The sequence below is a fragment of the Gallus gallus genome, chromosome 17 (genome assembly GCF_016699485.2).
Source record: "Gallus gallus isolate bGalGal1 chromosome 17, bGalGal1.mat.broiler.GRCg7b, whole genome shotgun sequence".
Classification (NCBI taxonomy): Eukaryota; Metazoa; Chordata; class Aves; order Galliformes; family Phasianidae; genus Gallus; species Gallus gallus.
The window spans coordinates 2,513,940-2,537,629 of record NC_052548.1 but is presented as its reverse complement, the minus strand read 5'-3'; the positions used below and the strand labels follow the sequence as shown (position 1 = coordinate 2,537,629).

Genomic DNA, 23,690 nt, shown 5'->3' with positions numbered 1-23,690 from the left:
GAGGGAGCTCAGTGTTGGTTCCTTAACAGAATGGAACCTTGGCTAAGTTAAGGCCATGGGACAGCTTCAGCCCAGGGCTTCACAAGACAGCAGTCATGCAATGTTGGAGATCCATTCAAGGTGAATCCAGCAGTGGCGTGGCTCTGCACAGCACTGCCAACTCGTGCCATGAGCTGCTCACTGGGCTGCACAAATGCTTCAGGAGGATCAGTCGGACACAGAACACAAACCAACACACCACAATGAAATCCAAACACTTTCACTCACCGTAGACAACCCATGAGGCTTTCTAAGCATCGTGACAGCTTGTTAGCAGAGAAGAAAAAACACCTTTTAGAGCTTATCTAAAGTACAGGTTGGCAGATTTATTTATCATCTTTCCTCCACTTCAATACAGTGACCTTTCAGACTCTCCACTGAGCCATTTATATCTGGGAGACAATGAATAAAACCCTGCATTATTGTACCCCACTTTAACCCCTCAACTTTTGGTACTCAGTGTGAGTTCTGAGAGAACAAGCAACTGTCCATCCACTCTGCTGGGGCACAGCCACCCTTGGAGGTGCTCATTTGCCATGCTCTATTTAGCATGATCACTGATCTATCTATTGAAGGATACAAAGGTAGCAGCAGTGGGCTGTACAGTACTGCCTGGAACCAGAGGATAATGACATAGAGAAGCCCTTCAGCACTTAGAGCTCAGCATGGATGGAGATACGGGGAGTATTCTAACCCCCGGGCACTAACAGTTCCTCCCTCCCCACCTCAGTAAGTGCTCTTTGTCTTTCAGAAGAAACACAAATGGAAGAAAGATCTGACAAAGTCGGAGAGCAAAGGAGTTGTGCAGGGCAGCTCAGAAAAGCTAAGGAGGTCAGGGCATCAAAGGCAGCCTGCAACACGAGTGGCTCATGACATCAGGCACTGGGCAGGGCAGGAGGCTCTTCCAGTGGGACTGGAGGGGAAAGGCAGTCCCATGAGCTGCACAAAGGGCAGGAGGGGTGGGACACGCTTGAAAAGATGTGTAATAGAAGTGCAAGAATTTCTGCAGATGATGTGAGAGCAGCAGGAAGGCCCTGGGAGATCCACCGGGCTGTGACAGGGACAGGAGAAGAAAGCAGAGGTCACATTTGCTTTCTTACCTGCCTGCCCTGGCTCCGGAAGAACTCCCCTGTGTTCTCGATGACTTGCTCATCTGAGAGGAGGCTGTAAGGCTGCTCCTTGCACAGTATGAACATCTCCCAGAGGGTGACCCCAAACGCCCAGACATCGCTGGCCGTGGTGAACTTGCCCTGTGAACAGAAAGTAAACCTGGTTTGCACACAGCACTCATTTGGCAAAAAACTATTTCAATCTGTTCTCTCCGATCACAAGGATTCATACCTGGGAAAACACTCCACAGACAGCAGAGCAGCCCACGTGCTCTCAGCAATGCACAGAGGGGCTGAAGCACAACACTGCTGCTTTGCAGGGCAAGAACAGCACATCTCTGTGGACTCCCAGGACAGCTTTAGGGAGGTGAAGCTCTCACTGGACAAACCTCTTGAAACGGGGAGCAAGGCTCAGAGAAAGCTGGGAACTGCCATTTCTCCTGGGATGCCTGCATTCGCCTCCAGCTGTAGCAAAATGCTGTGTGCTGGGCAGGGGGTGACAGCTGCTGCCCACCTCCACCCAAAACACGGCACTGCAGCACAGAAAAGCCTCTGAACAGGAAGCAAAGCCCCAGGGGTGAAAGCAGAGCCAGAGCTGGCTCTGAGGCTGGGATAATTCTGGTCTTTGCACATGTATGAGTTGGTGACAGTCTGCTCCCTGTCCCTGTTTTCTGTCTTTAAAAAAAATAAAAAGTGCCCAAACTGGATTTGTTTGGAACAATATGTTTCTGAAGAAGTAAAAAGAAGCCAAAAGACTACTCACAAAATCACAGACAACAATCAGGGCTGGAGGGCAGCTTTGTTAGCAAGCAGCCAGGATTGCCCAGGCTTAGCCAGCAAACCCAGCAGCCTGCAAATGTTTGGAAGATACTCAGAGAAGGAAGGAGGGATGTGACTGTAAGTCACAGTTTAGATGGAGCAGTAGCCAGGAGGAGAAGGTAAACTTAGAAAAGCTCGGGGCCATCGGCCTTTATGGCAGCCATAACTACAATTCTCCTATGTACTCAGAGGGAGTGTTGTAAGAAAGTGTAACTGCATGATTAGGGTTAAGCCAGTGTGAACTAGCCTGAGAAAGAGATTGGGCTGATTGATCATTGAGGAACTGCCTCTGGAATGGATGTGTTCAGGCTGTTGAACAGTGTCCTGAAGGCAGCCAGCAGGACCCTTACACACAAAACCAACGCCCAACCTCAAGCCCAGACTCAGCAGCAGAGGCTCATCTGATTTCATTGCCCCTCTGGCTTCACAGCTGGGGAAGCAGCACAGAACAGCAACTTGCTTGTGATTCCAGCAGGAATCCTGAATGCCAGGAACAGAACAGCACAGATTACCTGGAGCCTAAGTGCTGTATTTGCAAGGACACCCTTCTTTCCCAGCCCAACATAACCTAACAGACATCCCACCGGGCCATCCGCAGCTCTAAGGACTGCCATTAAGTACACATCACTAATTCAGGGGCACACTGAGAACCAGAGGGAGGGAGATGGGATGGTTTCAGACAGTGCCTACCAGGAGGATGCTTTCCCAGGCCATCCAACGGATGGGCAGCACCGCCCTGCCCTGGATGCGGTAGTAATCCCCGCTGTACAGATTCCTGCTCATGCCGAAGTCTGCGATCTTGATGGTGTAGTTGTTGCCCACCAGGCAGTTCCGAGTTGCCAGATCTCTGTGCACAAAGTTCAGAGATGCTAAATACTTCATTCCAGAGGCAATCTGGGTGGCCATGTAGAGCAGGTTAGAGTAGCTGCAATAGAAGATGGCAAAATACAGGAAATCAATGCAGCTCCTCACACTCAGTTCTTCCCTGGCATTTCCTCCTGCTTGGCCTTGCACTGGATGTACTATGGGCAGCTGTCATTTGGTTTTTTGCCACACCAGTGAAACTGAACTGTCCCATTCCAGGGCACTAACAGCCCAACCTGCCAGGCTACACTGAGCTCCTGAGCTGTCCCTGAAATCCATGGCTGTATGAACTGGACACCCCTTAGACATTTAACACCAACCACTCATATCAAGAGTTTCAAAGAGTTTATGCAGCACAGCACCAAATTCTCAGAGTGCCAATGGAAATTAAGCTGCACAATCTCAGAATTTCATGTCTTAAGAAGTGCTCAGATCAGCATTTCAATCCGTTGCTATCACATGTTAACATGAGCACGTGAAACATTAAAGACAGCTCATGTTTAATATTACCAACAATGTCAACCAAGGCATCTTGTTATCATTTCAATTTCCCCGTTACCAAAATGAAGACCGCACGAACAACGCCACGTGATACACAGACACAATTTGGACCATCTGACTTTGAGAATTCTTCACACCCCAACATTTGTGATGCTCAGCTGTTTCTCACTGTGCACGCTCAAACACTTCCAGTAAACAAGCATATGTCAAAACAAATCTAAAGCTGCTCACAATTAATATTTCTCTTCTAAAGCTCAGGAAAAAAAGGCCTTACTTCTCTTTGTGCTCTGGTGGAAGTGAGGAAAGCATTACCATAGAATCATCTGAGTCTGAAGGAATCTTAAATGTCATCTGTTGTCATATTATCTGAATGATAACAGCACGACTCACGACAATATATCTGATCTCCCTGTCCATAGCTAAGCCACTGCTGCAGAGCTGGCAGGCAGCCCTTCTGTCCTGAGGAGGGGCTGCCACCCCTTCCCTGCCACCATGGTCAGCACCACGGCTCAGCCAGGTGACAGCTGACCCCATCCCACTGTCAGCTCAATGCTTCTCCTGATCTGGGAGGACCCACTGTGTACCCAGAGAAGGAACTCATCTACCCATGTGTACATCACCCAGCTGGCTGCTGCCTTTCTGCTTCGGGGCAGGCAGAGACTCCCAGTCCTGCCTTCTCCCTTCCCCCCAGTCGGGTGCCTGGTGCTTGGGGCTGCTCCTCTTTCAATTCAAGACACCCAGTCCCCCACCCACCTGCATTCTGGCAGGTGCTGTCTGCAGCAATCTGCTGGCTCCCTGCCCCCCTGCGCAGCAAGCTCTGCAGTGCATGGTGCATGCAGCACTGCATAGGGAGGAGAGGAATGGGAGACTTCTCCCTCATCTTCGTGATTTGTTAAACAGCCAGACAGCAGGGAGATGCCTCTCAAACACAAAAAAAGCTGTAGGGACAGCTGGACCTTGCTGTGTCAATCAGACACCCACAGGAACTGGCAGAGAGACAAGATGCACTCTTTGGCAGTGGGATTCATTTCACTATCAGTAACCAGCTCCTATGGAGACAGACATCTGAGCCAGTCACACAGGCTTCCTTCAGCACGAAACTGCCAGGCTGAAAGGGACAAAAGGAGTGGCTGAAGGATCAGCTGGAAGAGGAAGAAAATCTTATGGGAAAGGCCAAGTAATGGAAAGCAGGGAAGAACACTGAATGCTGGTGTTAAAGTCAGGTGAGAGGTGAGCAGGAGAAGGATTGTTTGAGGCTATGGCCTGAAAAAACAGCCCCAGCTCTAAAGGCAAAAACTGTTTCAAATATGTGGAATGGACAGGAGACTGAAGAGAGCTGCAGTGTGTCTGCTCGGACCAAGGCCATCTTACAGCACATCCTGATGTGATCCCACAACAGGAGCAATGACTGCTGCCAGCTGCTGGCAGCAACAGAGCTGCTGTCTTCTAGGTCCTGCAGACACGACCACCTCCTCTTCAGTCTGCACACAGAACTTGCTCTAACTGCCTTGCCCTTAACTGTAAATAAATCCATTCTTTTGTGGGTGAAAATGCCCAAGGCTGAGCAATGCAGGGAGCTCTGCTCAGAGGGCTCCATTTCCAAGCAGAGCGCACGTTAGCCCTACATACAACTCCTGTCCCCAAGGAAAGGATTTGTGCAGTAGCAGAGGTGTCCTCATGTCAATCCTTCCACAGAGGAGGGAGATAAGTGTCCCTGCAGACAGAAAACTATCTTCTCTGCCAGAGCACTGTTTTTCTTCTTTGCCTGATGAAGTTTTTCCTTAACGAAGCTCCACATTCAGCTCTCCTTAGGTAGTATTTTTCAGGCATCCAGAGAATGTACGAAACATCCTGAAAGCCTAGGGGAAATTCCTGACTTCATCCCAAAACCCCATCTGCAATGCAACAGGTTTGCTACTGAATGAAATGCTTGATGCAACCTCATTAACGTAAGATGGCCACTGTGACCAGAAGAGCCCACACTCAGGGACACTTCATGGGAACAGAGATCTCTGCAGGCCTCAAGAACAGCATCCTGCGCAAAGTGGAATCAGTGCCTACAGTTTGTGCTGGGGCAACGGCCAGGCTGGAAGGCACAGAAGCAGCTGGTAGCTCTGTGTTGCTGATTCAGCCTAAGTATGGGCAGCTCCTCTCACCTGACACAGGGAATGTTGTTTGAAATTGCAAATTTGCTGTAGATCTCCCTCTGCGATAGGAACTGATTGAGGTCTCCGTTTTCCATGTATTCTGTAATCATGCACAGCGGGTCATCCTGCACACACACCCCCAGAAGCCGGATGATATTTGGGTTCTTCAGCCGTGACATAATCTTGATCTCTTTCAGGAAATCATTTCTTGTAAAACAGAAAACAGAGGTTTGAATCCTAACCTATTCCTTTGTCTAAGGAAAACATGAACAGCAGGTAAGGAAATCCTTGACCAGAGGCATTTACACATCTGCACACAGTGAGTTTGAAAGATGGTTCTGGCCTTGCGTGCAGCATCCACCCCTTCCCCAAAAAAGGGAATTAATACAGCATTTCAGTTTGACATTATGTTTCTTCCCACCTTCAGCTCTTTGCTTGCATCCCGTTCCTTACACAGACACAAAGCACGCACTGAGACCCCTCTCTTACAGAGGTCAATAGGGTTAACCCACATGAAACTGTTGCTTGGGGACTATTTGCTTTCCTTCTGAGGTGGCTGGCACTGTGGATGTGCTTACCTGGCTGTTTTGTTGACATCTGATCTCAGCATCTTCACTGCTACGAGAACTGGCTGGTGAGTGAATTCTGTGGAAGGGACCCCCAGGAACTCCAGCAGGCCATCAGCTTCACAAAGGTGCACCTGCAGGGCAGAAAGTTAAGGGCAACTATGGGAGTGCACAAGCAGAAAACATGAGGAAAACGATCTTACACTGAGGTTACATCAGTTTGGTCACCACTGGCAGAACGACCAACTGAATGATCTAATAGAAGTGACATTGTTCTGGTGACAAACAGCCCATGGGTTGGCCCAAGATTCTGGACCTACACCACAAAGCCCATAACACAGACATGGATTGTAGACTAATGGGCTCCCAGTTTACTCCACAGATGTAGATTGTTGGTGCAGTGCATAACTAAGTGGGAGTCAATCTGCCTAGCAAGCACTAGAGATGCTCAGGAACGCCCCTGTGCCTGGGGTTGTCTGCCTTGGGCTGCATGTGTACACAAACACTGCAGGCTGTAGCACATTTGGTATGTATAGCTTATGCACAACACGTAGAGAATTGTCCTGCAGCCTGACCTCTGAACTGAGGAGCATCCAGAAATCACAGACAACTCTCCAAAGTCCTTTAATGCCAGAAAAAAAGGGAGGAGTGCATGTGCGTTGTGGTATGAACACACCACCTCTAAGTGTAACCAGAGGTGAATGCTATGAGGGAAGCACTGAATTCAAAGTTTGTTCAGATAAATAAATGAATAACTACATGAAAATACTGCCAGGGTTGTAGAGAAATCAAAAAGGCGTGGAGGAAAGGGTGCAATAAAACACTTGCTGAAGGATTTCTCAGAATGCACATTCAAGAGGAGAACTGGACAAACACTGCTGGAGTGAACAAAGTAGAAAATGTGAGTGAGCAGGATAAGCAAAAGGACTGGAGGAAGGGAGCAGACTGGATGTGCTTGCAGCAGTAATGGGAAATTCATTTTATAAGAAGAATGCACCAAGAACTTATGCAAGAAGCACAGTGAATAGAAAATGGAAACAGCACAGAAAATGGACAAACCTACAAATCAGAAACAGAAGTGCAAAGAGGCTGCTGCAGTTACACGGAGAGTGAAATGTGCTGTGGTCAAAGGACAGCTGTGAGATTCATTGTCATCAAATTCTGGAAGTCCAGCAACAGCATCAAGCAGAGACCAGACATAAGAGCCAGCAGTAAGAAAAAGGAGCCATGGTACCAAGGGCCTGTATTGAAAGTGCAGGTAAGTGTGTCACTGTTTCCAGAAAGCTGATGGTTAGGAACAGAAATAAACGGCTTGGGAGTTACAGAGGCTCTGGGTGGAGTGAAAAATGCATGAATGAGCCATGCTGCCAGAAGCAAAACTGCACTGTAAGCCAGAACAGCAGAGCAGAGCTTACAGTGGTGAGCAGTTTGGTAAGACTAGGTTGGTGAGATGGAGAGAAAGAAGAGCTGTGATGCAGCACATTTGCAGAACTGAGGGGAAGAGCCTGTGATGTCAGGAAAGAAACAGGCCATGAATAAATCTCCAAGGAAAAGGGGATGGAGAACCTGGCTGCTGCTGTTCAACAACAGAAAGGAGGAGGAGAAAGCTTTAACAGTTACTTAAAGGAAAGGAATCAGTAGGGAGGAGAAAACAGAATCAAAAGAGTGAGGAAAAACCTCACATTTTTGGAGTGCAAGCCAGGACAGGGCAGGACCCACGCACAGCAGTGGCTGTGCTGACAGCCAGGTGAAGAGATTGAGGATGCCAGCACCTTTCCAATACAATGAGTGACCCAGACAGAAGTGAGGGGGACAGAGAGGAAGGCTGAAGCCTCCCAGGGAAGGAGGCTAAAGGGAAGGTGTCACAGGGAGGAATCAAAAGCATGGGCACAACACAGATGAAGAAGAGGTCAGTAAAGGGCTGTGCAAACAGAATTCTTAAGACTGTGAGTGGGGAAAAGCTGGGGAGCACAGAGACACAGGTGGAGAGCAGGACAAAGCAAGGGGAAAACCTGGTTCAGTATGGAACCAAAGCAGGGAGAGAAGAAAAAGCCAGAAACATTCAGAGCTCAAAAGGAGCCCAAGGAACAAAGAGAGTGCTTGGCAGATGACACATGTGTGCATCATGCTGCCTCGGGCTTCCGAGGCAAACTGGGGCTTGAGCAAGAAGCGACGCCAGAAAATATGTGAGGGCACCACAAAGCCTGGGCAGTGTCTGCCTTGGCCAGGGCCAGCATGCAGAGCCCATCAGAACCAACACCTGCTCGTGTAAGGACTCTGTTTACACCCAGAGTGAGTCTGCCTTAGCTGGAGTCAGTGACAGTTTTCAGTCACATGCCTACAGGTGTGGGACAGCCACCACATGTCTGAGATCTCTGTGGAAGGGCATGAAGCAGTCTTGAACTCACACTGCCAGGCCTTTCCTACAGGGTCATAAACAAGGACACAGACGGCAGGCAAAGTCTGCCTGCTATGAAAGACTCCTGTGTGGCACCAGGCTGCAGCCTCGCAGGGACACAACAGGGCTCTCCGCAGGCTATCCTAAAGGACATTACAGTATCACAGCACCCTGGTCTAGAGGAAAGTGTCCCTTTCCATGGCAGGGGTTTGGAACTAGATGATCTTTAAGGTCCCTTTCAGCCCAAACCAACAGCAAAGGCACGTATTAAGTAATACACTGTTATGCAGGTCTCCCATTCCCCATGGACAACGTCATGTCAGAGAGCATTGTGCCAAATATCTCCTTTCTGCTAGAGAAAACATGGAAGAGAATGGCTGTACCTCCCCAAACTGTCCTTCTCCCAGCTTCTCCTTGAGTCGTAGCTGCTGCCGTGGGAATTCACCTACAGAGATGTCCTTCTTGGTAAGGGAATCCACTGTGAGGGCTGGGACTGCATACATGTTGTTGCCCGTCACGCCTTGGAGGTGGACAATATCTGTTTCAGCATAGTGAGGAACACTGTTCTGAAAGCCTTGGTGAGGGGTGGACTTGGTCAGGTCCGGCTCAGCGTAGTCCCCACTGCACACTGGGGAGAAAGCAAAGAGAGGTTAAGTCAGACTCTCACTCCCTTAAAGCCAGGATGGCTGGATTCCACTCCTGAATCCTGCAAACCCCTGGCAATCCAGCTTAGCTGCATGCACGTTAAACTCATACCAATGTACCAACCTAGATGGAAGGCTGCTTTGTTTTAACCAGGGCTTAAACCAGAACAAACTGCACTTCTGCAAGTTCCACAACAAACAGTTGTGAGTTACAAGTGAATTTGTGTTCATCAGCTCCCTGCTCTATCCAGCTGGGAGAGCAAAAATTCTTGCCCAGACATGGAAGCACAAGCCTGAAGTGGTTACCTGTTTCTGATTCATCCTAAAGTTGATCTGTTCCTTTTACGTGACGACAGGAAATGTTGCCTGCAACATCAGACTTGCTCTATATTCCTCTCTGGAGATTGGGGCCTCCATTTTCTCTGCACTCTGTTATCACGCTTCCTTATCTCTTACAGCTTATTCACATAAATACCATGCAATAACTCTTTATAAACAACTCCCTGTATGGTCAGTTATTACATAGAACATGTGTTCTGCTTCAGATTCGCATCCTGACTCAGTCCAAATCAAGCTCCCAGCATAGCATAATGCTGGACCTCAGCAAGTCGTTGCTTGAGGAACGCAGCACTGCCCTTCCATTCACTGAACAGCAGCGCTGTCACTGAGTACAAAAGCCTCTGGGAAACGTTCCCTTCTGTGCACATCCAAAAGCTCCCCAGGGGCTGGAAGCCAGCACACCACTGACAACCCTCTGCTGCGTTTGCCTCTGCTTTTTCTAATGAAGTCTCAAAGAGCCCATGCTGCAGGAAGACGTGCTAAAGGCCTTCTCCTCCTCCTCCCCCAGGCAGTCTGGACAGCGTGGGAGTGCTGCAGGCAGCGACTCCATGGCCAAGGGGCTGATGAGACACGATGACTTGCTGCTGTGATTGCCAAAACCAGCTCCTAAAAAGATGACCTGGCTAACACATAAACAATCTTTAAAGGGAACAATAAAAGGCCACCACCCTTCAGTGGGGGCTGGTGCTCCATCTGCCAACGTTACCAACTAAAAACTCCTGAGCTTCAAAATTCTGCCTTTCTAGTACTGCACCGTATCAAAGAAGGCTACTCAGACATATCTTAAAAATGTGAGGGAAATAATCAAAGAACAAATGCCTAACTTCTGGAGTCTGATGACTCCCTTACCCGAATCCTCTGCACTTTGGGATAGCTCTGGAAGCTTGTGGAGCAGCGTGGTTGGCTGGTGATATTCCAAATCCAGTGGAAAAGCACGTTCGTAGGTGGGATTTGACTGGTGGATCTGGGTCTGGTTGTTGGCAATGGTGTAGCTGTAGAAGGAGAGGCGAACTGTGGCATCCTCCTCCAGGATTCGGCGTGGGGCCTTCAGGAAGAAGAGAAAGCTGCTGAGGTGGTGTTCAGTTTTTGAGTAATGTACTGGCTGCAACTGCAGCAATTTCGAGTAACATCTTGGAGAGGGCCTGCACCCTCCCCTGCTGAGGGACCAGCGTTTTAGCTGCTAGATGGAGCAGGGGAAACCCTGTGCTTTCCACAGAATCCAGAGCTCTTTAGGGTTAATTCTTAGATCTGACCTTGTGCCTACAAAATAGCCCCACTGTATTTATTACCTTTTCCAGCCTTTTTTGAACATATTGCTTCCAAAGAATAATGATTATAATCAACAGGAGTAGAAGAATAATAGCCACAAGGCAGCCCACAAGGATGGAGGTATTGGAGTCATCTGCCTTCTCTCCTATCCAGGTGCTCGTTACAGAAGATGTGGTTTCTGCAAACAGAGAGGAAGTAAGAACAGCCTGCCATCAGTAAAGCACAGGCTGTTACACATGCTGGCTAACTTCCATGAGATCATGCCCCTTCCTACAGATTAGTACAGAAAAGATCTTAGGCAGCTTCTTGAGTATTAACATCAGCTGTGCTCCCACTTTGTCCTGGTCAGCCTAGTCAGCAGAAGACATAGCTGAGGCTTGGAGGACTGTAAGCTGTAGCCCTGTGTATGAGGGCAACAACCAGGCCATACCCAGATCTCCAAAGAGGGAGAGAACACAACAACTAGGATGTCACTGAAACCCCCCAACCCTCGAGCCCTTGACACAACTCAGTGACAGAAGCCCTTACCCCACGTCCCCTCAGTAACGTTGTACGCCGTTTCCAGGGCATCTGTAGTGCTTGTGGCTGCCGTAACCAAAATAGGATTTACACTCTCCATGTCTGTGGGACGGGAATGAAAACATCAGTCCAACAAAATCTCTTTGCTCCTGCCAGCAGTCAGTGCAATCCCAAGCACAACCTCTGCCTTCCTGATGAGCCTGGGCTGACACCCACATAGCAGATCCCGAGCTGAACATCCCAGCGTGCCTGGCAGGAGTGAGCAGAGCCTGCACAGCCTTTCCATGGAGCAGCCTGTACTTCCTAACCGCAGCAAACTGCCAGTGCATGCAATATCCTTCCCTGAGCCTGGCCAGAAAGCTGGTACTGAAGCAAAGGCCTTTTTGCACCCATCATCTTTCTTCTTCTTTTAGCATGATGAGCAGAATCATCGCACCAAGCTGGACCAAGAGCCTGCCTAGTGCCATGTGTAACAGGGAAGGCAGCCAGCAGGGGCTGCTATCAGCAAGATAAGCAAAAGCTGCAATTGGAGCTTTCCTTCCCCATGTGTATTCCCTGACAAGGGAACCTTAGAGCAGAAAGCTGGAGCCACAGCCTTTGTACACCAGTGATGGCTGCTTTCTTCAAGGTTCTGCCCACTCCCTCCCAGAACCTTTCAAAGCACCCCCTGGTACTGACTTCTGCTGCACAGTTACAACAAAAGTTTCAGGCTGCTATGGGTTTTTTCTTTGTTTTTAATATATAAACCTGACCCCACGAACAGCACACAACTGCCTTAAAAAGAAACGCCCCACACTTTAATTTCTGGTTACCCCAGTTGTGCATGTGCATTCCTGCATCATTAACAGCTTGAAAAGCATCCTCTGTAGACCTGACTTTCCTGCCCATGCATTGCCCTTCCAACTCTCTGCTACCTCCTCCCCACCGCGCAGCCCCACAGGGCCCTACGCTCACATTAACCCCACATCCTGCACCTCCACACCATCCCTCCTCTCCTCACCCTTCCCAAGATCTGTCTGACTGTAGGAACACTCACCTGACTGAAAGGAGATCTCGCTGATCATCATCCAGGTGTCAGCAAAGTAGAAGCGGCACAGCATGGCTTTACCCACATGCTGGTTGAGGGGGACAGTCACAAACCTAGCACTGGGATTTTTGTCATCCAGGACTGTCGCCACACCAACGGGTTCAGGCTCCCAGTCTGCAATCAGGCGTGGTTTGAACAGACACTCCACCTTCTGGAAGATCTTCACCCCCTTGGAAAACATGTTGTTGCAATGCACCTGGCAAGGAGAGCGTGGCAGGAAAGAGGAACAGTTATTGAAATAAAAACAAATGAGGCCTAAGGGATTTCTGTTCCTGAAGGTGTTCTGTTTCTAACATCTCTTGTACGAATACTCTGAACCCAGAATAAATGATACAATAATAGCCAAATTCTATCAGTCTCCAAAAAGCCCATAAAAAAATAACCCAAGAAGCCTTGTGCAACCTAAAGCCTCACGCACCAACTCTCCTTGATCACAGACCCTACAAGGGAAAAGAGAACTGTACCCAGGCCCTAACCTCTTTTGGAAACCTTCCAGCTTCCACAGTTTAAGTAATGTCTTCCAAACAACAACCAAGCAATACATGTGACCTCAGGCAGAAAGTCTCCCATCATACAGCAGCAGTTCTGAAGATAACTGAGGGTCTGTTTTCTTTACACTGCCACGTAAGCCCACGTTCATCATCATCCTCTCCTGGTAGCTCAGTCCTGCCTGCTGCAATGGCACCATTAGCATAGGCACTGATGCTAGAATTTAAACAGCCATCACTATGCTGCCAAGTTAACATCCCACTAAAGCAAAGACATCCTGAAGATCAGGACCAAGGTATTCTGGCACTGTACCCAATGACTGGGGACCAAAGGAATAAGGTGAACCCTGAAGAGTGTGGTGTCTCTCACCCTACACCTCTGTTTTCATAGCCACAGTGGTCCAACCCTCCCTCAGCAACTCCAGAAATCATTTCCTAACAACTCTGGAGTATTAGCAACTGTGACAGCAGCCCTTTCCAAACTCCATGCAGCTCTGAACCCTATTAATTGCATGACCTCTGAGATCTTGCAGTGAATAGCAGTGAAGCAGTAATGAGGACAACAGGCCTGGTGAGAAGGAAGACGACAAAAGAAGGGTAGTTGAGCATAATTAAGAACAGATGAAGCTTAGACAACATTATTCAATATGGAGATACAGTCATCCATAACAAGGCAGGAAAGCCTGACATCTGCAATACACAGTTTGTGCCATATTTGGACAGGAGTTGGATATGTTCACATCTTGGACCGATACAGAGACACTTTCTATTCCAAACACCACCTACTGAAGTCCAATTTTATAATGTGCAAGCCTAAGTAGTTTGCAATGCAGCTGCAATATTTGCTAACATTTATTTTCAGGACTTCCTTGGATAGTGGGGAAGTTCAGAAGAGTGGAATAAAGCGGAAAGGTATCAAGATGTGACACAGAGAGAGGTATTTACAGACCACCAAGTCTGTGTGAAATGCAAAGCTGAAACAGGTCACAGTTAACAAGGAATGAGGAATAATCTATGCTGATGAATACAGTTTTACAATGAAACACTAGATGAAGTAGCTATTTTTATGTGCTTATTTATTTGGTTGATCAGGATGGCTGTGTTTGCATGACAGGCTTTTAAGAGGCATTAGAACACTTGTTCCAATTAGCATAATATGAGCTCATGAATAACATTCACTGGATCAAAATTCGGCCAGTAAGCCTTAAAAAAAACAAAAACATGAAGGACAAACCATTCTTCTCCAGGTGTTTTCCTAGGAGGAACGTGTTCCTCTGGACTGACTCATTGCAAGACAGTGAACTCAGGAACAAAACCTAAGTAATTCTTTCTGCACTGGAAGCCAATAACTTTGAACCAACTTTCAGCACGATACCAAAGTCTTAATGAACATTGGCTCCCTATCCTTTGGCTAAGAGGACTAATATGATCACAAGATTGATAAACAAAGAGGAATTATCCAAAGCCAGGAAATTAGTACCATTATTTTATGCAGTTTGATGGAAACCCTGCATCCAGTCTCTATACCTCCAAAGGAATACTGGCAGACAAAGAAAGGACTGGAAGATAGCTATGAAAGTGATCCTAGATCTCATAGGGAAGGCACTGAGAAGTTCAGCCAACGTAGTTTACTGAAGCAGTGATTAAGAACATGATTTAACCACAGTATAGAAGCAGGAAAGTTTCTGAGAAGGCGAGATTCCTACTTTTGGCCAGCCAAAGCAGGCTAGGAGCCAATGGTTGCAAGTTAAAAATAGACAAAATAAAACCAGGGTATGTAACCACCAAAACAATTTACTGAAGGATGTGGTGGGTTCTCCTTCATTTGAGATCCGTACAAGAAAAGCCACTGACCTTTTTTAGAAGATCCTATTTACTACAGAATTAAAAAGTTCAGGTCATCCTTCTCCTCTGTGTAAGTAATTTCCCAGAGCACAAGCATAGACTGAGGCCTCTAGAGAAGTTTTTCATCAAAAACGGAAACAAAAACACGTTCCTTTCCTCCGAGGGTCACACAGACCTTAGACACTGAGCAGCCTGCATCCTAAATCCATCTTAACTGCCCACAGGGGCTGCCTAAGCACTGCTCTGGGTGTTATTTCTCTGGTCATTTGAGCCAAATACTGTCAGTGTCTTAGATCCAGAGAGGCACACGCTGCCCTGCATCAGCAAACCTGGGATGATGCTACGCACAAATGTCCCTCTGCTGACTTCTGCTGTCAGGCACATTACATCCTCCAGCTTTGGTGGCAGCCCAAATCACAGAACGGCTTGAGCTGAAGGGACCTCAGGGATCACCAAGCTCCAATCCCTGAAGGAGGAGCCTGGGAGCACGCTGAGCCAAAGCCCACCCCAAGGCTGCAGGAGGAGGACAACACCCAATACCTTCATGGAGGTGAAATTCCGCGGTCGGTCAAACTGAAATTCCATTTCAACGAAGCCCGTGCTGAAGCTCTCGTTCTTCCAGCCCACGTAGTCATAGCCCGGCCACACGCGGTACTGGTGGCTCTGTGTGAAGTCGTCCAGCCCCAGCACGCCGTCCGTCAGCTGGCCTAGACCGCCATACAAGTGCCTGGCCAGGAAGAAGCACAGTTACACAGATGAGCACCCAGACAGCTCCCATGTGAAAGCACTCGTGTCCTTCGGCCGGCACTGGGAACACAATCCTTTGTTTTGTTCTTAATGCATCGTGGACAAAAACCTCATTTCCTACAATTGGGCAACAGCCCGTTTGTTCTGTTCAAGCTGGGATTTTAAAGCCTTTCCCTGCCTTGGAGGAGGCAGGAGTTTTTGCACTGACACCGACAGCAAAGCCGAGCTTTGAGCAGAGCGTCTCAACAACAAGAACGGAGACTACAGAAAGTGATACTGCAAGGTTCCCAAACAGCAAACTGCAGGGCAGCATTTTAGCACAGCTGTGTGGAGGCACACTGCTCCACCCCACCCTGGGGAAACCAGTGGGGAAAGGTTTGCAGGAGGGCACAGAAAAGCAGAAAAAAGAGCAGTGAGACCCTGGGCAGCTCAGTCAGTTCTAACTGGGGTTATTTTTGGCACCGTTGCTTGTGCTAGAGGAGAGCATTATCAGTTCCATGGGCAAGGCTGATCAGACTCTTCTCCCAGACCCCTGTCTTGTTCCACTTCCTATCTGTGAGTGCAGAGCCCACCAGGTCAGTGCTGGAAAGCTGTGTAGAGTAAAAGATGCCACATGTGGTACATTTCTGACCTATGTGCCCTCTGGGAGTCATCCCTGGAACATCCCTCAGTCTACAGCAAGGAAAGAGCAAACAGTTCAGCGGTATTAGTGCCCAAGCTTATTCCCTGGACTTGTTTGGTTCAGCTCCTCTAGGAAGTCTTTGTCACCTGGGCTGCTGCTACATATGCTGGAGGTCCCAAAGCCCATTTCAGGTGAGTCCTCTGATCAGAGGGATTTGCACAGGTACACATGCCTTGTGGACTCCAAAGCAGGTTAACAGTTGGACAAGGGGGACTCCCTTCCAGGCCAGTAAAGCACACAAGCTTAAGTTTAGCCAGCTCCGAAGACTCCTTGCTTAGCATAGCGAGCTTTGTGTCTGCATCTGAAGCTTCCTGACATTCCCCAGCAAACTCAGCTCTCTAAGCTAGCACTGGACTTCTAAGTGTAGCACCTGCTTCTTTCTGACCACATAATCCTCCTTTTTTCTTCTATATCCAACCCCCACTATACCAACGCAGTTTGAAAGCAGCGGATATTAACCTAAGACACAGGTACCTGGTATCCCACTACATCTTTCAAGCACTAAGAACGTACTTTGTCTTCCCATATTTCAACCTTCAGCACGATAGAACACAACTTTACAAAAATCACCTCCAAGTATAAAGAACTTCAGGTAAAAAAAAAAAAAAAAATCAAAGAAGCTGATGACAAATGCAATTGGGCTTAGAATAAAAGCACCTTAAGTTATGACAGCAAGTCACTGAAAAGTCACTGCTGGGTCACTTATTAGGCCCACTCCTGCACAAGCAGGGATATGCAGCCCCAAGAGGACATCCATACTCAAGTACTAAAAGGTTTCATGTCTTTTAAAGATGCTCAAATCTACAGCACATGGAGCGGTCACACAGTGCCTACAAGTTCACTCAGTTATTTAGTATTTCAGATTCAGACTGTTAGTGAACTCTTTCCAAACTAAATTTCAACTGTTACATAAACCAGAACTGCCTCAATGTAAGGAACGTGCCACCCTACCTAATGAATCTCAATTATGTGAAAAATTAATGGGTCTTGCAATGAGTTCTCAAAATCCAGTTATTTTAAGGTGTTTTTTGTTTTGTTTTTATTCCAAATTGGAAAAGCATCATACCCAAGAAATCTCTACAGTGAGTACAATCAGCCTCCCCTCATACCACGTTGGCAGTGCTGCCTCTGCTGACTTAAAGCTTCCCACGGAGAGTGATGCAGTTTTCCGAATTGTTTCAAGCCCATCAGGACTTTTTCAAACAGAATATCTCAAATCTGCCCAGGAACTCACAGGTATTGAGTGCAGGCATAGTGTTCAGCTGCTGTGTACTTTCTTGTACGCCCAGTTTACCCTGGAAACCTCCTGCAACAGTTTGAAATGCAGCCTGCATAAGCAACAGAGGCAACCGAATAGAGAAGGATCTTCATCTGCCCCAGTGACACTGGAACTGTGCAGCCCAAAGGTCCAGCCAGATCTCCAACTCCAAACTGGGGCAACAAAGAATAGCAGCACCTTACGATCTGCAGTACCAAAAAACAGCTTAAAGCTACACCTGACCCAACAAAGCAATTAGTACAATGGACATGGTCAACATTAGACACCAAGAGTGATGAGGGCTTTAAGGCAACTAAATACATCAGGACCATCCCATCACAGCACGCAGAGATGGAAGCCACGAACAAAGACAAGGTGAGCTGTGTAATGACACTCTTTTCTTTGAAGAGAAGCACTGACAACTTCCAGTAATAAATAAAACTTGTTTCCTGACAGCCTTTGCCATCTGAGAAGAACGAACCTGTTATGTCATGAGCCCACGTCCTCCTCTAAACCAGGAACTAACAGCATGTCAAAGGGCCTGGAGTGAAGCCACTGAAATAGCACATGCTTTGGAGTATTAGGAGGATAGCTCGCAGCTAGGGAGGTCTCACCAAAGAAGTGTTTGGGATACGAGATATTAGTGACGAGGTAAGTAAGAAAGAAGAGATAAGTGGCAGAATGACTGAGAGAAAACAGGACGACTTCTCCCACCTGCGCTCCTGGTAGCCATCATAGGTCGAGTCATTCAGATAAACGATGGGAAAGCCAGGAGCCGCTATTGTCCCTCCTTCGGGGATGCTATAGGATGCCAAACCATCTAAAAAAGAAGGCCATACACCTCAGAAACACAGCAGCAGCCGCCTTCCATTATCTCTGTCCACACGACCCTTTTATTTGTGATGGGGACCAACAGAAGCAGTCCTGTTGGTCTGGAATTCCCTCTGCTTGTACAGGGCCACAGGTGAGCCCCGCTCAGTGTGATGTGAGGACTACTTTGCAGTGACAGACAACAGCTACTTACCGTACCAGACACAGCCATAGAGCTCTACCCTCATGCAGACAGTCATGGGCAGCTCCGTCACAGGAATGACCCGGATGAAGCGAGCAATGATGGGAGGCCGGAGATCTTTCAAGACCACATCATACGTATCAATGTTGCCTTGTATTACCTGGAAAATAGAAGTCCTTATCAGTAACTCCATGTGCACAGTGGTGTGGCTGCATCCCAGTGTAAGACAGCGTATGACAGCAGTATGGTTGGCTGCTGCTGCTCCCCTCCTCCTGCCTGCTGCATGGTTGACAGGGTGAAGGGCGCTGCCACTTCTCTTCCTGCCCGCTGCAGACCCCTACCAGGCAGGACTATGATGGAGAGGAGAAAGGTAGGTGCAAGGTGAACATATATGTGGACCACATGCTGCAGAGATCTTTGGTTACTTGTACATAACCTCTCTTTCTTCAAGCAATCCTCTGTGCATACTCAAACAGCAAATAACGGAGCACCTGCCCTCATCATTAATTACCTTGTGGAGTGTCCTGATACCCTTCTTCTATGAAATGCTGCACAAGACAACAAAATTTCAGAGGTGCTGCAGTGCCTGGTGGATGGAAGCGCAAGCAGCACTGCCACAAACACCACTGAAGTACAACCTGATGTGTCAGGGACTTTCACCTTCCTCTCAGCTTCACTGCAGCTCTGGGAACAGTCTACTGCTTATGTTGACAGTCAGCGTGTGGAAATAGCTGAACTGTCAACCTCCCAGTGATGGACACAAAGCATCTAAGATTTCTGAAAGGACCTGCACCTATGGAGACAAAATAAGAACACTTCTGACATCGTTACTCTTGGAAGGATGGAAGCAGAGGTTGTTCAAAAGACCACGTGGACTGCAACTGGTGGTGTGCTGACAATTAAAAAGATGGGGGAGCAGAAAGTTGGATTCCTCTTCACATCAGCACAGACTGTGGCTTAGGAGTGCACTGAGAACTCAAAGGTCATGTCATACTGCAGAAGGAAGCCACTCACAAGACTGTATCTCTCTGAAGATGATGGAAGATGAATAGCACAGAAAGGCTGCTAAAATGGAGAGAGGTCACATCGTCTGCTCAATTGCACTGGGTCAGCTGTGAAAGCTTCCTGCACCTTGCTGTAAAGGTCTACAGATCTGCACAGTCCCAGCAGCTGACCAAAAATCCAGAAGGTGACTCAAGGGATGAGAGACCCTGCAGCAGGATCTAGGTAGATTGGACCATTGTGTGATCACTGGTGACATGAAATTCAACAAGGGCAAATGCGTTCAACAGCCATTTGGATAATGACCTCAATAACATGCTTTGACTTTTGGTTAGCCCCAGAGAGGTGTGGTTTTGACCATCTTTGTAGGTCCCTTCCAACTGAACCGTTCCATCTTTGGTAAAGAAGAACAGTCAAAAAGCTCATTTCTGCATCTTCTTCAGGCTCCTCAACAGGCTTTTAATTGGCAGCCTCTTCCTATGAGAAACACCCATGACTTTCTCCAGTGAATTAGGGACATAGCTAATCCCTGAATTCAGGAACCAGGAGACAGTGATGAACCCCTTCAGCTCTCAGATGACCTAGCATAGGAAATCTAGAAGCCATCTAAGTTGGATCCACCACACCTTACCTTGCTGATAGGAGATGAGACCCAACAGGAGACAACATATGGCAGAATTTCACTTACACTGCAATTGGATTAATTTTCCTCCTTAAGAGGTATCTGTAAAAATTCTGCCATGGCATTGCAGCCAGTCTTGAAGAATCCTGGTGAGAGGGAGAAAGCTTCAGCCACCTCCCAGTCTCAGAAAAAAAGGTACCTCTGCACCAGCTCCATAATGGAAAAACAGACATTTTTACCATTCCATAAGGCAAAAGATGAGATGGATTTTGTCTAACACCTCCACAAACTGCCATTATTGTTGAGCAAATTCAGCAATAAGCTGTGTGTGGAGAAACTCAGCATCTGTCTCCAGCCTTAGCCACTGCTGATGCTGATCAGTGCTCCCAAAAGCACCGGGAATGAAGCAGTACTGCAGGCATACCATGGTGCACGGCTGATGCTAGATACTACTGTGGGTCCAGAACTTCACAATCTTGCAACAGCAGTGCTAAAGGAGAGCACCATCCCTAACTGGTGTCAGAGACAAGGGGACAGCATCTTAACCCTCTTGTACTTTGCATGCTCCACAACTCAGTACCTGTACTCACCTTCCTGCCCTGACGATCCTTCCAGGAGATCCAGCGCTCTCCGTTGCGGCTGTAGTCAATTCGATAAGCACGGGCAAATTCTTTGCCTGTGGCACGGGCATGTCGTCCCTGAGTCCCAATCAAGGTGATGAAAAAGAGCTTATGCAGGTCAATTTGGAGGAACTGTACATCTTCTGGTTGCAGCAAGCCAGCTGGGCACCAGGCTCCATCCCCCTCTTCCCTTTGTAACCTGGGGAAAACACACATGAAAAGATTTCACTTCCAAGGACCATCCTCCCCAGTAGCTTAGGAGACACCTTGAAACTGAGAATTGAGTGAAAGGAGGGTATCAGTGAGAGCTGACAGCTAGCCATCAAAAACCTCTCCCTTTCGGACTGACTTTTGAGACTTCCCAGAGTCCTGTAGCCAGGTTTTCTCTGCTCAGGGCAGCCCCCTTTGTTTTAGATACCTCTCTGTAACCATTAAAAGTAATTTCTGTCCCAGAAGCAATAATATAATGCTGCTCAGAAACAACTGAGCTACTCAGACTGACATGGTGCACTGCCTGCTTTTTAGCATCGTGCCTAGAAAGTGCATACTTCTCCTACATCTCACACAGGGAACTCTGTTCAACCTCCTCCCTACAGCTGTATTAAGCACAGAGAGGAGTAATCTTAATATACATTTAAGAAAGAAAGCTCTGCCCATCTACAAATTATTCTGTGTCATCTCAAAGTATCTGTCACAGCTCCTTCATTCATCAGACTTGCTTGTGCATGACACTACTAGCTACATGATGTGGAACTCTGTGCTTAGAAGGTAAACACTGTAGTATCAAAAATTCAGGTTTTTAATCCTCGGACACTGCACACCAAGAAGAGCGCTCCAGCAATAGAACCATATAACCATAGAATATCCCAAGCTGGAAAGGACCCATCAGCAGGTGGAGCCACTAAAGGCAGCAGTGCCTTACCTAGACTTCTCTGAGTTTGGCTGTGCAAGCCAGCAGGTGGTGAGTGTTTCTAATGTGGATACAAGAAGACTGTGCAGTCCCTTCAGCAACAGAGATTTCCTAGTGAACAGGAAGCCCTTGAAGTGTTCTTGTCATTCTGACAGCAATCTCAGCTCTAATTGATGGAATTAATGAGTGTAGCCAACCCCTGTGTACCAAGGAAAGAAGTACCCAGGGGACACTAAAGGTCAAGGCAGTGGCAAGAGAAAGACAGCTCTAACAAAGTCAGCTGGGGACGTCTTTATGTCTTCACCCTGTGGACACTCAGCTGCCCTGGCAAGCAGATTCTGGTAGCAGATGGTAAGTGATGCCCCACATATTTGCAGAACTGGGAGTAAGCCAAAATAGTATAAATATAAATAAAGCATTGTAGCTGACTTGAAATTCAAATCTGAGTTGCATAGAAACTATAAGAATGTTTGACATCATCATAACAAACAATTCTAAGGAAAGTCAGATTTGTAAATATTTTGAAAATATCAGCCTTGAGGTAAAGGAAACAACAAAAATGAAGAGCCAAGCTCATGAGAAACACATTAGTATTGCTTGACCTTGAAATAAAATCCTCAAACTGCTTTTTTACAACCCCTCAACTCTACATTTTCCATATTTTTGGGTCCAAGTGGACACAGCCCATTTGTTCAACAGGATGCTGTTGAAAAGTCCATCCTCGTAAGTGATTTCCTACAATTTAGTTTCAAACACTCTGCAAGAGTCCCCGGGGCGCTGTCCCAAGCTGACTTTTAAGGTCCAAATCCATTGGAAGATCAGTGTTGGAAGCAACCCCTGGAAGTCCAGTCCAATCTCCTGCTCACTGCAGGGCTCAATCCAACGCTACGCTGTGCTGCCTGAAGCCCTGAACAGCCAAATCCTGAACTGCTCCAAACACTGAGACATGGCCACTTCCCTGGGTACGTGTCTGACATCTCACCACTTCATGGGGAAAATTCTTAACATTGAATCACAGTTTTGTGTGTTGCAAGAATGAGTTTCTTTAACAGTGAAGCTAAACAAAAATATTTTCCTCAATCACGTACTGGATAACTTCAAAAGAAAATCAAAATTATGTATTTTGCCATACAGTAGCCTACCGTGCATACTGGGGTCCTGTGGAATCATACCACTGGCTGGAAGCAGTGATGTCTTCATCCCGTATCGTGCCCTCATGCATTCCCAGAGGGTAACGGCATGTAGCTGAAAATAGGAACCAAAGCAAGCAAAAATCAATACCAACTCTTTTGAGATCAACAGACAAGTTTAATTAAAAGGCTGCCACGCCTAGGGAATAAAGATGGCAATGATAAAATCGAGAACACAAATAAAAAGAATGAAATGCTTTGTAATTGCAATAAACTAAAATTGTAAGTAATGAAATACACTCAGTATCATTCAGCAGAGTCCTGGCAAGACAAAAGCTTTACAAAGAACAAGAAACCCAAAATCACACTAGCATTACTGATTGTATGGACCTACTCTACAATGAAATGTATAGCAACTATTTTTTTGATCACAGGGCAGTTAATTCAACACTGAGCCCAATGGCAACAGATGGGGCCCACCAGTCTCAAAGGGGGAAAAGCATTCCAGCCCAGGAGTTGGCAGGGCTCACTGAGATGGCTTCAGACTCAGTTTGAAGGGGGTAAAAGGATAAAACAAGGCTTGCTAGAGATGAACCCAAGGGTAGCATGCCAGGGATCGGAGTGAGGCTGGTAGGCTAGAATTAAATCTGGTAACCACTGTTAAAGATAATAAAAAATGTTTTTACAAATATGTTAACAGCAAAAGGAGGGTCAAGGAGAATCTCTGTCGTTTATTGGATGCAGTAGAACATTATTACTGAGAAGGAAGAAGAGGCTGAAATTTTTGACGCCTTCTTTACTTCTTTCTGTAATAGTCAGACGAGTTATCCTCAGGGTACTCAACCCCTGAGCTAAAAGACAGATATGAGGAGCAGAATCAACTCCAGCAATTCAGGAGGGAATTAGCAACCTGCTATTCCACCTGGACTGCCACAAGTCCATGGGAGTGGATGGGATTCACCTGAGGGTGCTGAGGGAGCTGGGAGAAGTGATTGCCAAGCCCCTGTCCATCATTTCTCAGCAGTCCTGGTCAACTGGGGAGGTCCCAGACAACTGCAGACCTACCAACACAA

At 47.3% G+C, this 23,690-nt stretch overlaps 1 protein-coding gene across 4 annotated transcripts in view; it reads right to left on the bottom strand.

Moving 5' to 3' along the window:
• The window catches only part of DDR1 (discoidin domain receptor tyrosine kinase 1), a 51,455-nt gene that overhangs the window by 2,021 nt on the left and 25,744 nt on the right, over nucleotides 1–23,690 (bottom strand). For 3 of the 4 annotated variants that reach the window (XM_015279512.4, XM_015279513.3, NM_001012800.2), the window contains exons 3-16: nucleotides 22,630–22,732; nucleotides 20,548–20,776; nucleotides 18,346–18,493; nucleotides 18,036–18,141; nucleotides 15,175–15,361; nucleotides 12,251–12,497; nucleotides 11,224–11,316; nucleotides 10,716–10,873; nucleotides 10,276–10,471; nucleotides 8,827–9,071; nucleotides 6,058–6,179; nucleotides 5,489–5,686; nucleotides 2,658–2,892; nucleotides 1,140–1,289 (exon numbers count right to left, since the gene is read on the bottom strand). In XM_015279512.4, the coding sequence (XP_015134998.1) occupies nucleotides 1,140–1,289; nucleotides 2,658–2,892; nucleotides 5,489–5,686; nucleotides 6,058–6,179; nucleotides 8,827–9,071; nucleotides 10,276–10,471; nucleotides 10,716–10,873; nucleotides 11,224–11,316; nucleotides 12,251–12,497; nucleotides 15,175–15,361; nucleotides 18,036–18,141; nucleotides 18,346–18,493; nucleotides 20,548–20,776; nucleotides 22,630–22,732 (2,417 nt within the window). Of the gene's footprint in view, nucleotides 1–267; nucleotides 306–1,139; nucleotides 1,290–2,657; nucleotides 2,893–5,488; nucleotides 5,687–6,057; nucleotides 6,180–8,826; nucleotides 9,072–10,275; nucleotides 10,472–10,715; nucleotides 10,874–11,223; nucleotides 11,317–12,250; nucleotides 12,498–15,174; nucleotides 15,362–18,035; nucleotides 18,142–18,345; nucleotides 18,494–20,547; nucleotides 20,777–22,629; nucleotides 22,733–23,690 lie in introns of all 4 variants that reach the window. The other variant, XM_040649091.2, reaches the window with a different exon arrangement.